The 14243-nt window shown below is 37.3% G+C and overlaps 1 protein-coding gene across 3 annotated transcripts in view; it reads left to right on the top strand.

The window, feature by feature from the left end:
* Arid5b (AT-rich interaction domain 5B) overlaps positions 1 to 14243 on the top strand; it is a 178359-nt gene that overhangs the window by 139068 nt on the left and 25048 nt on the right. For all 3 annotated transcript variants that reach the window (XM_004858263.4, XM_087184810.1, XM_004858264.4), the window contains 3 exons: positions 2158 to 2362; positions 4541 to 4593; positions 13728 to 13825. In XM_004858263.4, coding sequence (XP_004858320.1) covers positions 2158 to 2362; positions 4541 to 4593; positions 13728 to 13825 — 356 coding nt within the window. The remainder of the gene's footprint in view (positions 1 to 2157; positions 2363 to 4540; positions 4594 to 13727; positions 13826 to 14243) is intronic.

Below are 14243 nucleotides of genomic sequence, written 5' to 3'. Positions count from 1 at the left end.
GAAAATCAGGTTAAACATCTCTCTTACAATTCTTATGGACATTAAGGTAAAAATCTGTGAACCCTATTGTACTGTATCTAGCTCATTGTAGGTGCTCCATTGCTAGCAGTTTCCTTCCTGGGCTTAGTCTACATGTCTGTATCTCATTTGATAAATCACATTTCTAAGCAGCAAGTTTTATAATGCCTAGTAATAAGATAGGCCTTTTAATTGGAAGTTTGTTTTGATAGCCAATTTTGCATTTTTATTAAGAGTGTCAGTAAAGCATAGTATTCAAAACTACAAGCCCTAGCTAGAGTGAGACTACCTAGGTTCTACACAGAAACTCACCACTTAGGATCTTGTACCTGATCTTATGAATTTGTATATGTTAACTCATTTTACCTGTACTTCAGGTTTCCCATTTCTGATATGAGACTAATAAACCACCTCATTACTGTTGTGAGCATGAAATGAAATAACTAATACTTAAACGCCACTTACAATTGGGCCTGGCTACCTAGTAAACACTGAGAAAAGGCTGGAAGGCAATATAGATTAAAACACACATGATTTTAGCATTTCAAGAAACCACTAAATTATAAATTTCATCAGAATTTAGACTCTGCAACCTATAATGGACAGTGAAAGATGATGACAACATAAAGTTTCACAGGATGCTCACCTTCATGTAATATCACAAAATACTGAAGTTTTTAAATACTGTAAGTAAAAATTCTACATGTGGAAAAAAGTTTTAATCCCATTTTCACAGCTCTTTAAAAATTAAAATCTTTTCTAGAGGCCCCGCTGTGAGTTGTGCAGGAAGTTCTATTTATCCAGGACCACTCTCATTAAACTAGTGTGTTCACATGAGAGAATAAGCAATAAAGAAAACCCTTGCAGGGGATGTTCTTCTCCTTAATAAATAAGCAAAGTCTTTTATGTTCTTAGTGTTTGGAAGGATGATCTGCAGGGAAAGAAAAAGGATTCAAAAACCCAAAAAAGAGAACATTGCAGAATCTATAGGACATTTTTATTCATAACATTTCCCCAGCACTTGCCCTCTTCCTGCCCGATGTTAGATATGGAGATGTAAAGAATATTGGAGTGTACACATTCCCCATGGGCGCACTTGAACTCCCAGTCTGACCCTTTGTACTTCCCCCTTGTACAATTAAAATAGCTCAGCAACTTAGCGTTATATTTAACAACCATCAAAGGCCCCGTGTAGAACATGGCAGCGAAGAGGGAACATTAGGTTAGCAAGCTCAATATGCTGAGTTCCATATCCGCCTGTAGTGTGGAAGGAAGAACATCTGGAGCATTTACCACCATTTATTTCTTAATTTTAGAGCTTTTCACTGAGTCTTCTTGGGTTTTTAGCTGACCTCTACTCTTTCTTTTGTAATAAATGAACATCTGCTATTATATTCTCAGTGCTGATTGAAAAGCAAGAAGTCCTCATTAAAGATTGGGATCTTCTGTTTCCTACTGAACTTGTATCTAAGCATCACCTTCAGGTGACAGGCAGCAGAGACCTTGCTCATACTCCTGGTCCTAGCATCTGCGGGCATTGACAAGATTTTCCAAGTTGCTGGCATAAGTAGTAGCAATATAAGTTTACTATGAAGAAATAAACTTGCCATTCATTTTGATACAAAGTGTATAATATGGGATTATTTATTAAGAAGGCAAGGTTTGTTCAGGACTTTAACTAGTGATCCCTTTGGGAACATGATATCTATAAAGAAGCAGAACAATGTTCCTACCAGATATAAACACTATTTCTGGTTTCACAGAAATGTATTCATAAGGAATCTAAAAGAAACTGGCAGTTTGGCAAACTATGGCTCACTGGCTGCATGTTTGTGTCAATAAAGTTTTATTGGAACACAGCCACATTCATTCACTTCATATTCTTGTGCTAGAGTCAAGTAATTGCAATAGAGACTATGAAGTCCAAAACCTTAGTAGGTTTTACTAGGTGGCTCTTGACAGAAATGTGCCATCTCATGGTCTAGGACAGTGCATATTCAGTGACGCCTGTAAGAAGCTATTTCAGGGCAGGCTTATCTTTATGGGCTTCTCCTTCCCAGTCAGTGGGTTATGCTACCAACTTTGTCTATGTAAACACATTCTTGCCTGATTTGATATGGTGCATTTTCTGTTTTCCAGGTGAAATGTGAGGCCAGGTCAGCCTTGGCCAAGCCAAAGAATAACCATAATAACTGTAAAAAAGTCTCAAATGAAGAAAAACCAAAGCTGGCCATTGGTGAAGAATGCAGGGCAGATGAACAGGCCTTCTTGGTGGCACTTTATAAATACATGAAAGAAAGAAAAACGCCAATAGAAAGAATACCCTATTTAGGTTTTAAACAGAGTAAGTATACTTGTTTTCACTTCTGAAATATCAAAATTGCGCTCATTCTTTGAATTGGGGGAAAATATTTTTTTACTCAGGATTATGTTGAAATTCTAATCTGAGGCTGATGATGTTCTCTGTTTATATTAAATCTACAAATTGTCCAAGCCAAGAATTTTTTTCCCTGCTTCTTTCCGCTACATTGTTCCCTTCTGGGACAGTTGCAGTGAGATATTTATAGGCTTAAATCCACTGATTATGACTGGAAATAGACATGTTGAAAGTTTCACATTTTCTGTTTTGTCAATCTTGAGTGTCTGTAACGCCTTTCTTGTGAGATAATAATGTGACGTAGTCTTATCAGGCACAGATGTTGCCTGTGAAAAGTCAGCTTCTACAAGAAAAACTTTTAGAGGTGACAAGACAACCACGAAGAGAAAACATATCTCCAAAGCCCCAAATTTGTTAAAAGTTAACAAAAATTTAGCCAGGCATAGTAGCATAGGCCTGTAATCCCAGCATATTGGTTGACTTAAGACAGAAGGACTGCAAATTCAAGTCCAGCCTGGTCAATTTAGGGAGACTCTGTCTCAAAATGTAGAAAGGGGGAGGGCTGGGAATGTAGCTCAGTGCAAAGACCCTGGGTTCAATTGATGGTCCAAAAAAAAAAAAAGAAGGAGAAGGAGAAGAAGAAAGGAAAAATAAAAAAAAGAAAACACAAATCTGATTTCAGAGGAAAGCAGTAATACATAGATTTGAACAAAGTCCCAGCTTTTAATAACTTTAAGATGTATATTGAAGTATCATTGTGTATAATTGATCTAGGAAACTCATAGCTGAGCAAAATTCCACATAACAAGAAAAGAAATCAGATCTTGCCCCAGTCACAACTGAATATATATTTTGCCTCTGTTTGGCTTTAGTGGTACACAGAGCAATGAGCCTCTGGCTTGAAATAGTATTTTCTCCAATCGCATCTTCCTAGATTAAAACCATGTGTCATTTTGATGAAGAATGTCAAACCTGTATGTTTTACATAACAATTTACATACCTAATAGCAATTGGCACTGATTGCAAGAGAACACTCGCAGCCATTATAAACTTATATAACTAGGAATGATTACAATGTTTGTCTGAAAACTGGTTGCTTGAAATAGAAGTAAAATTAATGTACTATGAACAGCTTTGTTGCATTATGCATTGGTTCAGATTAAATCAAGGCCGAGGCAGGGCTCTTGATAGCTTTGAAATAGTGCAAGGTTCAATGAGGCTTTGCGAACATGTTGTGTCAAAGAGCCTTTTTAAAAAAAATTTTCATTTTATTCATTTCCCTTACCAAGGAATTACTTGAAGTTCAGTTTTCCCCTCTTATAAAAAGAATCAAATCTGCAGCAGTCACATGCCATGGTATTTGGTACAAATGAACAAAGTTGCTGGCAACCAGGCATAGTTATTTAACAGCATAGACATCAGCAAACTCTGCAAAAAGAATCTGTTTGAAAAAAACGCATTTGCCATATCACAACACGAGCAAGTTAGGGGACTAAGTGATCTCATGATTCCATTCCTCTGTGAATGAATGTCTTCCTTCCTTTGATCCATATATCCCTGCTGCCACGCACATGAAATACTTGTTCCCTACTCAGTGCAAAGTTCCATGGGTTAGTGAAATATGACATGAGCCCTTAACACAGTGTTGCCATCAGACAATCTGTTATGAATGTTATCATGTATATTAGTATGGCTGTTATTTATTCATCATGGAGAGGTCTTATCTGAGGGAAGTGTTACATGTTACTACCCCTTAGCCAATCAATAGCTTCTTTCTAAAGTCTAAACAAGACTAACCCCAATTTTGAAATCTCCCACATTTTCCCAAGGTTGCTCTAATTTAGCTTCTCTTGGTCTGCTGATGGCAACAAGACTGAAACCATACTGTCCTTTATCCTAAAAGTAAAACCATCTCTAGTTTTGTGACTGTTTCTTAAGAAATATTTTAAGTGGTAATAATAGATTCTGTTGTTAAATGCCCTTTAGCAAATTATTTCTTAAGAATTTAGCTCTCTGGGGTAATGTTAGTATTTCTTTCTTTTTTCTCTTTCTCATTGGAAAAACAAAACAAAATGTTTTAAATGACGTTTCTTGGAACTATGTTAATGCAATGCTTATCTAAATACTTATTGTCCCTCTAACAGTTAACCTTTGGACTATGTTTCAAGCTGCTCAAAAACTGGGAGGATATGAAACAGTAAGTGTTTAAGCAACTTAAATGAAATACTTTTGCAACCTAACTTTCCCCCTCTTTGGCCAAAATGGAGAAAATGCAAAAGCAAACTGTCATTGACTGCCTTTTCAAATGGCTCTACACTTTTGGGGGTTTATGGGGCTGCTTTTGGAAACCGTCACAATTAGTTCCAGGTTTGGCAAAATTGTAAACTTGTCATAAAAACTACAAGTGGAAAACATATGTAACTCTCCCCTGTCAGGGAAATTAGTTGGGTCTGTAATTTTTTCCCATGTTGAGAAAGGGCTATTATTGTACAACAAGCCAAGATTGCATAAAAGAAATTTCCCTTGGCAACATATCTGACATCTGTTCATGTCTAATATGGGAAATGTATTAAAAGCTTTCAAAAGTAATCAGGATTGGCCATTAAGGAATAGAATGCAGCAGAATCTCCTCTCATTCTAGGGCAAAGAAGCTTTATTAGACAAGGGTCATTGCTGCATAAACAGGAAGTTATCAAACTTACTCAGAACAAGCTCTGACACTCTTTTATCAGCTAATTCTAACTGACAGGAATGGGTTATTTTTAGCCCACAGGAAAGTTTGATGGCCATGGATTTTTACAGCATGTATTCTGAACCAATAAAATGTTAGAGCAACAAACTGAGATTAAGATCTTGAAGTAAGAAAAAAGAGCTGCATTAATGTAGCACACAGAGATGACATCTGTAATAAAATCAATTGACATAGGAAGATGTCGTCACTGGAAATATTTTTTCCTCCACACAATGATCAGATTAAGTTGTGCAGTTTCTTCTGCAATTGAGAAAGAAATTATTTTTTTCTTTCCTTAAGAAGTAATCTGGGATATCTCTGTTCCATAGTTAAATGACAGTAAGAAACAGAAAGTCAAGAAAATAAATTTATTTTAGCTCAAAAGCAGTAACCAGTGTTTCTTGCCAGATAAATCATATTGTTCCATAAACTAATATAATGGTTTTATGTCAGGGGCTTAGCATGGGAAAAGATGACAAATAATATGTGATTCAGATAATCTGGTATTTACTATAGAGATATCTTTTGTGAATTCTGACTAAAACTTCTTTGATGTGGGTATTTGTACACATAAAATGTTAATTTTATATATGAACTATGTGTTTATAAAGAAAGGTAATAATGAACTACATGTAAAATGTATATTTTGTAGATATGAATTTAATGGAAATATTTATCAAGTGCCTTATGTAAAAACAAATGCTATAATTTTTCACTTGGTTGAATCTGTTGATAGGACCAAGATATGGACTTTGCCACTGTAGGTCATAGTTTTGCAAAATCTTGACTTAATTATAGCTTTCATCCAGTGAAAAAGATGTTAACAGTTTCATAAACTTGGGAGTTCAAACTTTTAAGTCTAACTTTTAATGTTAAGAATAGAAGTACACATTTTTATGAGCTATGACTGCAGATATGATATTACACAATATTATGAAACATCTTTTTAAACTCAGGAACTTTTTGTTATTCACTCATAGGAAGAGTGCCAGCAAATTTCACAGAATCAGTTTTTCCTGCTTTTGTATCTTCTGTATTTTTTTTTTTTTTTTTGTACCGGGCATCGAACTCAGGTCCTTGCTCTTGCGAGGCAGGTGGCGGAACCACTGAGCTAAAGCCCCAGCCCCTATCTTCTGTATCTTTACAAAGATTTTTCCCCCACATGCAATGGAAAATTGATGTAGAATATAAAGAAGAAACTTCTGTTAAGTTTCAAAGCATTTGTGGTATCTTTGATAAAAAAAAATAGGATTTGTTCCTTTATTAAATGAATGAATGAATGGCCATATAATCAGCAAATCACCTGACAACATACTGGATATCTTATGTGTACAAGGGATGTGTTAGACACTGCAGGAGAAGCAAGATATAGAAACAATGGTTCTGTTCCTTAAATTGTTTACTATTCAAGAAAGACAGCAACTATAATTACAAGACAAGATGGAAAAAGACTGGTGCCCTCTAGAGGTACTTTTCCCTGCAGAGATAAAGGAAGGAAGGCATAATGGCTCAGATGTCACTTGAACAGATTTGGGGAGAATAGATGGGATTTAGACATGAATGATCATGCCCTTATAGAAGAATGAGTCAAATTGGGGTGGGGGGATAGGTGTCAAATAAAATTGGAGCATAAAGAGTTCGAGTAACTCATGTTGGTAGCTTAGGTGGCTGGGACAAGTAACCAGGAAGGGCATTTTGTAGAGAGAAGAATGCAAGGAAGATGGAATCAAGTGAGGAGAGCCCCGGGATGCAGCACCACAGAATTATGTTGTAGGCTGAGGGGAGCACGCTGCACAGAAGGTTGTCAGCTTCTATCTCTAATGATGAGAGTCACTCTTTTTTTTTTATTTCTCTGATACTGTGCTGGGAGGTACATCTACAGAGGAAAATTTATGCCATTTTTAAGAAGAGAAGGGGAAGAGCAGAGAGTTCTTCTTGCATCTGATTTTCAGTTGCCTTCAGGGCACATGTTCCTTATGTCAGAGTAGCCTATTTTGGGGACAGCCTATTCTGATCCTTTTACTGGGGTGGGGAATATCTAAGACCAGACTGGTATCTGCCCCTTATCTGGTTAGGAACAGAATTTTTAAAGAAATTCTTCCCTTTTTTCTCCATTCCTTCCTTTCTTCCCTTCTTCCTTTCTACTTCCCGTTGGCTCTTAGGAACATAAATTTGCCGCTATCATTCTATATCTAAGCTTTTGGACCTCCTAAGTACATAATACATTTTTCTCTTGAACTGTGAGATGTTCAATGAGGATTGTTTTGAAGTCAATCCAGGAAATGTACAATGATGTCCAGTTTGAGAACTTCTCAGGTTGTCATCACAGAGTTACTAGAAAACATTTATCTCTGAGATTATCTAATATCAGAAACAAGTGAAGGCTTGTATCATTTAGAGCTCAAAGAGATCTTAGAGTCATCTAGATCAGGCTCCCAAGGACTACTCAAGAACTGGAGCTCAGGTTTTCAGAGGGGGACTTTGAAGTATAAATAGTTGTCTTTACCCCCAGATATAAACTCTCAGTGGGTCTGAGCTTGAGAACTAGAAAATCCTTCTGTTTCATGCTGTTCTAGTGATGTTAATTCAAGGCTTTCGGCAACATTGGGTATTAATTATTGGTCCTGTTGTCTTCCATGGTACCGCATTTCAAAATGAGCTCTTCATTTAAGACAAGCATCAAAGATTAGAAATTTTTCTTCATGCAGATTATAAACATGCTAGAATATTAACATTTCCTAGGCTCAAGAGCAGCACAAAATTTCTGATGAATATTCTTCTACTCTGTAAAGTGGTAGTGTAACTATTTGCATTTTTAATGAGGGAATGTATAGTATTCTTACATATTTATTTTTTCTGAATTAGCCTCTGTGCAAAAAAGATGTCTTGCTCTGTTCAGTTCATAACCTCATTTTACAAATGAGGAAACTGGGGCACAAGAAGATGAAATGAGTTGCATAGGGTCACCATGGCATTCTTCAAATTTTTATTTTGCTGGGAATTTTGTATGAACTTTTATCAACTGCTACAGCATCACTGAGAGGAAAGGGATTCATAAATGATCATTTCAGTGCCTTCCAGTACCAGCAATTTCATATGTATCTAGAATATTTCCTAACTGTTGGGGATGATGTTTTAGAAAAAGGATCTAATAACCTGATTTTGTTAATGGGATCTTTGAGTCCATTCTTTGTACCTAAAATAAGTTTTAACAGATGTTTAAGCAGAGATATTATCTGATTCTTGAGAAAAATGTGTGCATTTAGGAGATAGGTCAAGAAATGTGGATAATGTAAATATTCATAACAGTCAAAAACTGCAAGTATAACATTTGTAGATGTACTGCTTTTGCTGTTAACTTGCTATTGGATAAAGACATCTCTCTGGAATTCCTTCTGCTTATAAAAAGAGGCCATCTTAATTGACTTGTTTTTGTTTGTGGTTATAAAGTATTCCAAACCTTCTGGTTTGAATTGTGGATTATGGATTATTTCATTTCAGTCCTTCATAACCCTCAAATTGAATTTTTAAAAAAGAGGAGCAGAAGTTTTATTTTAAGTTTTTATAGCATATGACTAATGACTATGTACATTTTGTCTCAGCCTTTTCTGCCTTTGCTGAAAATGTACAATGTATCTCTTCATTTTTAGATTTAGAAATCATAAAGGTATTGAACAGATTTGATTTTCTAAGGAACAATAGTCTGGCATTTTGATTGGTTAGCATGGATCCTCCTTTTGCAGTCATTTACCCTTTCAAACACATTAGAATATGGATCACCTACAGCCGAATTGGATAAGGGTTTGCTGAGAGCTAGAGGCCTTAATTTCAGTGTCTTGGGGAGCGGCTGATGTTGGAAGAGTAGGTTGGGGTGTTACCATGATGCAACATATGGAGGGTAGTTTGCTAAAGTGATTTTCATTTGGCTATTGAGGGCAAGCCAGGTGAAATATTTGGAGAGGTAGAGGAGGGAAATGAATGCTGAATAAATCTGATCTCAGAGGCAAAGGATGACACACAATCTGTACCTTCTAAGAGAATTTGTTAGCAACCCTTTTCTTCCCATTAGTTGAGACAGAACCATGATTTTTAATCTGAAAGAACTTGCTTGACTTTTTGCTGGAAGGATTAGACTTTGACATCAAATTCTGGTTTTGACATCACTTTCAAGACATCCTCTGAATCAACCCTAGTTTTCTGGACAGACAAAGCCTTTGGCTTAATTCAAAATTCTCGAGGCCAAAGATGATGTCATGTAGTTTTGAAAGGCTCCAGTTCCTGGAGTACTACCAGGAAAAAAAAGTAATCTTCCTTGAATTCAGTCGGCCCTCAAGGTGTCCTGAGAAAGAAACTGTTTCACAGAGCACCCCCAGCAACACTTTGTTCAGGCAAACTCTTCTCTTGACTTCATGTTTCCTACACATTCTTCTGCCATTGGAAGAACTTAGGTCCAAAAAAGATTTCTGACTGCCAGCCATCTTGAAGGTAGAGAAATCAAGGCTCTAAGACTCTTGTGTTAAAGTAGTGGTTTTCTAAGGTTTTTTTTAAATGACAAGATATCTTCATCAGATAAAATTGTGGAAGGGAAAGATTCCTTTTCTATGCACTGGACTTGTTTTCTCCACCAGGATTGGCAGCGTGGAGAGTTAGTTTCAGAACACCTTTAAAACACCACCTGGGTTCTAAATAGCAGTTTGAAAACCACTATATTTATAAACAATGAAAACTTTATGACAATAATAGGTATGGAGTGCTTTTCAGAGCTGCTCAGATCTTTCCTACACCAGGGAAAAAAGTAATTTTCAAGTGTCTTCTAAGTGGGATTAAGAGTCACATACAGATAGGTTTGTTTTACTTGGGTGTGGTCTGCTCAGCTTCGCATCTTGTGCTGTTTTATGGAGTTATGTTACTACTGAATTATGAACCCTTAAAAGCAGTAGCATCCCTTTCTTTCCATGATATCTCTCTGCCCCCTATCTCCCATCCTCCGCTTCCCTCCACCTCCATACGTCTCTATACCCAGCCCAGTGCCCTATAATGGAAAGCAGTGGTAGGTGGTGATGTCACAAATCCCTCTTACCTAAGTGAGGATCTTAAAGGAGAGACATGGGAAGCCTGGTCCAAGAGAAATAACTGCTTAGATGAGTTTGCCTATTTTCTTTCAGCAACAAAAAGGATGTAACCAGGAGGCCTGATATTTAGTGACAGAGTTGATCAAATAAGTCCCTTCACTAGACCACATTTCCCAGCTGAGTGGGGTTGGAGGCCAGGTACCAAGAGGCAGACATTGGATTTGCCCCAGTGGGGTTTTAAAACTAACACACCTCCAGAGAGAACATTGGACAACAGAGTAAAAGCTCCAAGCAAATATATAATTAGGCACAGCTAAAACATATTAGTGCAGATGACAGATTCACACAGGGTGCAGGAGAAGGTCTCATGGCCCTTCCTCTCTCCTTGTTGGGCTCTTAAGACTCATGGTGGGTTTCAACAAAGGGAGGATTTGGACATCTCTTGATTTTTAGAGCCCATGGTCATTGTTTGAATTGAAAGTACACCTGGAGATCAAACAATAGAGCCATGTACCCAGAAGAACTGTATACTTAAAAGCATTTAGCAGTGGGGATGAGAACATTTTTGATTTTCCTGTGGGAGAACAATATCTGAAAATGGCTGATTCACTCATGACCCGAGTCATTCAGGACAAACTCAGGGAGCACAGAGTATACTTTCCAAAGGCCCAGTCCTGTCTTCACTCCAGGTGAATCCTCAGTGGTCAGATCTGCATGGAAACTTTAGGACTAGGAGCCAGACCATGAGGTTGATTTGTTCCCTTTTTGGTAATGCATTATTTATTCTTAAAGCAAGCTTGTCATTTCTGTGGTAGTTAATATTTCATGGGGCATTCCCTTCCCTATATGGTAGATTGTGGGAGTGAAGTAAGGTCAGTTTTCACATATAAATGACCTCATCAACAGTCGTCTTCTTGTTCATCATCCTTTTCGTGATCTATGCTATTTTGTTGAATTATCTGTTCATGTGGTTCTTTTTGGTGCCCTCACTAGAATGCACTCATCCTGCAGGTTGGGTCTGTTTTTCATTGTTGCTTCCCAGCACAATATCTAACAAATGGGAGAGATTTTTTTAAAAATCAATTTTTGGTGAATGAATGAACAAATGAGCAACTGGATGGATTCTGATATAATTGGGACTTGTGCAGGACTCTCTGTTCTAACTAGAGACGTAAGTGTTTAGTGTAGAGGAACCATAGTTCTATTCCATACTTTAAGAGAGTAAAATTTCAGAGCACCGTTAACCCAGTCCACCTTCTTTGATTCTTGCTGACCTCTTTGCTCTATTTCCTCATGGGAAAGACCCAAAGCTGAAGGTTGGGAATTCATAGCAAAATTTGTGATGCCCAAGGCATCTGCATCATTGGAAGGAAGGCCCCAGAGTCCTGTGTTACCACCTTGATGCAAGTATAGGCTGTTCATTGGGTCATTCTGATGTAGTAGCTGCTTTGATTCCACAGAAAGAAGTTTGCTCTTGGCACTATGAGACAGTTATATGGGTCTGGGTTTTGTCATCCGGTTCCTGTGTGTCTCTGAGTCTCACTTCCTTTGTCTGTGAATGAGATTCCAATAATATACCTCACAGGCTATGGGAAGGTTAAATAATAGGAAGTGGAATTTCTTTATGAGTTATAAAATACAGTGGACACAAGAGACACAGAGTGACTAGAGTGCCAGTTTCTTCTGAAGTGGCCTCAGGGACATACTTTGGCTGTGCTGTGCCCTTCTCTGGTCCCTGGGGCCCTTAGACCTTGTCTGGGTGAGGGGAACACGGAGGTGTGTCAAGGGTGCTGTGTCTCCGTGTCCTGAGTGGATGGGAGGGACCGTGCTCCATTTTCCCTGATAAATGACCATGGAAGAGATAAACCAGAGACTGTACATTTAAATATGGAGATAGATTGTAATCAAATGTGTAATAATGATCCAAATACATATTTTGAGTGTTCTGAAAGTGGTTTGAAGCCAGTTATCAGAATCTAATCCAAGCTATAAATATGGAGGATTTTATTTTCAGTTACCCTCGCTAGTAGATGCAAGAGATGGTTATGACTAATGAGAACGATTGAAATCAATTGGTTCAAGAATGCTTTGTGGAAAATGGAACAATGCAAAACTAACATTGTCTGGAAATCCTACCTGGGCATGTAGAGAAGGCTTTATGGAAGTGAAAAGTTCTTTTTATCTGAGATTGAAAAGGTACCATTTGCCCTATAATATTTCACCACTCATCTCCTTCTCCTTAGATTACAATTATAGAGCCAGTAGCAAGTTGAGATTTTTTTTCTCCTCCCACCCCCACTGCTGTCTTTGGCCCCTAGGTGAACTCGCCTGGCAGCTATATGGTTTTTTTGTGTTTTTTTCCGATACCAGGGATCGAACTTGGGACCTTGCTCTTGCAAGGCAGGCGGTGGCACCACTGAACTAAATCCTTGGCCCTCTGTGGTTATTTTTAAAAATCTCCTGCCCTGATTGTATTAAGTGCCAGTGGTACCTTTGCCACATCCTGTTCCCTACTCATTCCAGTAACAGATTTTTCCTGTAACCCCACTGAGAACTGTCCACAAGGCCCTCAAACTTGTCTTCCTAGTTTCAAGGAAACATTAAACACTTAGATGTAGTAAATGACGTGGTTTCCTGAAAATTATCATTTGCCAGATCTTGCATCTGTTATTTTGCAAAATCCTAATTTATGTACAAAAATAAAATTAAAGAGAAAAACCAAGACCATAGTGGGCAGTTCAGTACATTGCAAGCTGTTTGTTTTTATTACTCAACTCAATAATATACATATTGAGCATTTTAACTTTGGAATATGTTGATTTTCATGATATTTGATCAATATCCCATTTTCCTGACCTAAGTGAATAAAAATAAACAGCTTGTGACATATACAGTTTCAGAATTTGACTTTGTTTTGGTGGTTAGAGGAGCTGGCACAAAAACATGGCCTGAGACAACTGTAAAGTCCTGAACCAGTTTGATCATTTTCATTAATCTATGTAGTAATTTTATTTATTTTTTAAAAGTAGATAACACATCATGTGATTCAAATACAGAAGATACAAAAGCATGTTTAGTGAAAAGCCATTTTTTTAACCTATATGTCTGTTTACTCACCTCTACCAGCTTCAGGAAACCAATGTTAATTTTGATTCATTTAAGTTGATGAGCCAAAATATAGTTTAGCTGAAATGCAATTTTATTTTGATTCTTTATTACATAACATAAAGAAATAGGATATGAGTTTGGGACTGTAGGGGCAAATAGCTGCATGAATAGCCAGGGTGGTGCCGTACATGAAAATACAGGAAGGATGACAAAATATAGAGCCAAAAGTTGAATTCCATTTTTATTGTTAAATAAGATCTCCCTATAAAACCATAAGTCTCCCCATATACTCATTTGGACTTTTCTGTTTCTGGGTTTCCAGAACAGACTGTTCTCTTTTGACTGTTGAATATGTATCGAAGCCTGGCACTATGAATCTCTTATGATGTTAGATTGAATTTCTCATTGCCATTTTTTCAGATAACAGCCCGCCGCCAATGGAAACATATTTATGATGAATTAGGTGGTAATCCTGGGAGCACCAGCGCTGCCACTTGTACCCGCAGGCATTATGAAAGGTAAGAAACTATTTCTTGGAAAGTCTTTGCTTAATTAAATTGTATGTTCTTTGGAAGAAGCTTTTGGTCAATGATAAGACAGAGGAAATCTAAAGAATCTTTTAGGAAACAAACTATCCCCCTGGCATTTTATTTGGCATAGCACTTTGTGATGTTTAGAGAACATGACTTTCTCCGGTTACAGGAGCAAAAATTGGATTTTTTAAAAAGTTGGTTTTATCTTGTGACCATCTGTTTGACAATCTCACTCTACCTCCACCCACCCCCACACTACCTTCTTCTCAGCATAGATTATTCAGGATATCCTCTGTAGGTTCATTTACCATAAGACCTTACAGCTTCTGAAAAACAAAAATCTGCAATGTTACCGTGAAGTTTCCATGTAACTGTATTAACATTGGAAAGTAAGCATTTCTTA

This window comes from Heterocephalus glaber, unplaced genomic scaffold, assembly GCF_053883595.1.
Source record: "Heterocephalus glaber isolate CG9 unplaced genomic scaffold, H.glaber_assembly_v1.0 deba00001497, whole genome shotgun sequence".
Lineage (NCBI taxonomy): Eukaryota > Metazoa > Chordata > Mammalia > Rodentia > Bathyergidae > Heterocephalus > Heterocephalus glaber.
The sequence above is the reverse complement of the archived record's forward strand: the minus strand, read 5'-3'. Positions and strand labels throughout refer to the sequence as shown.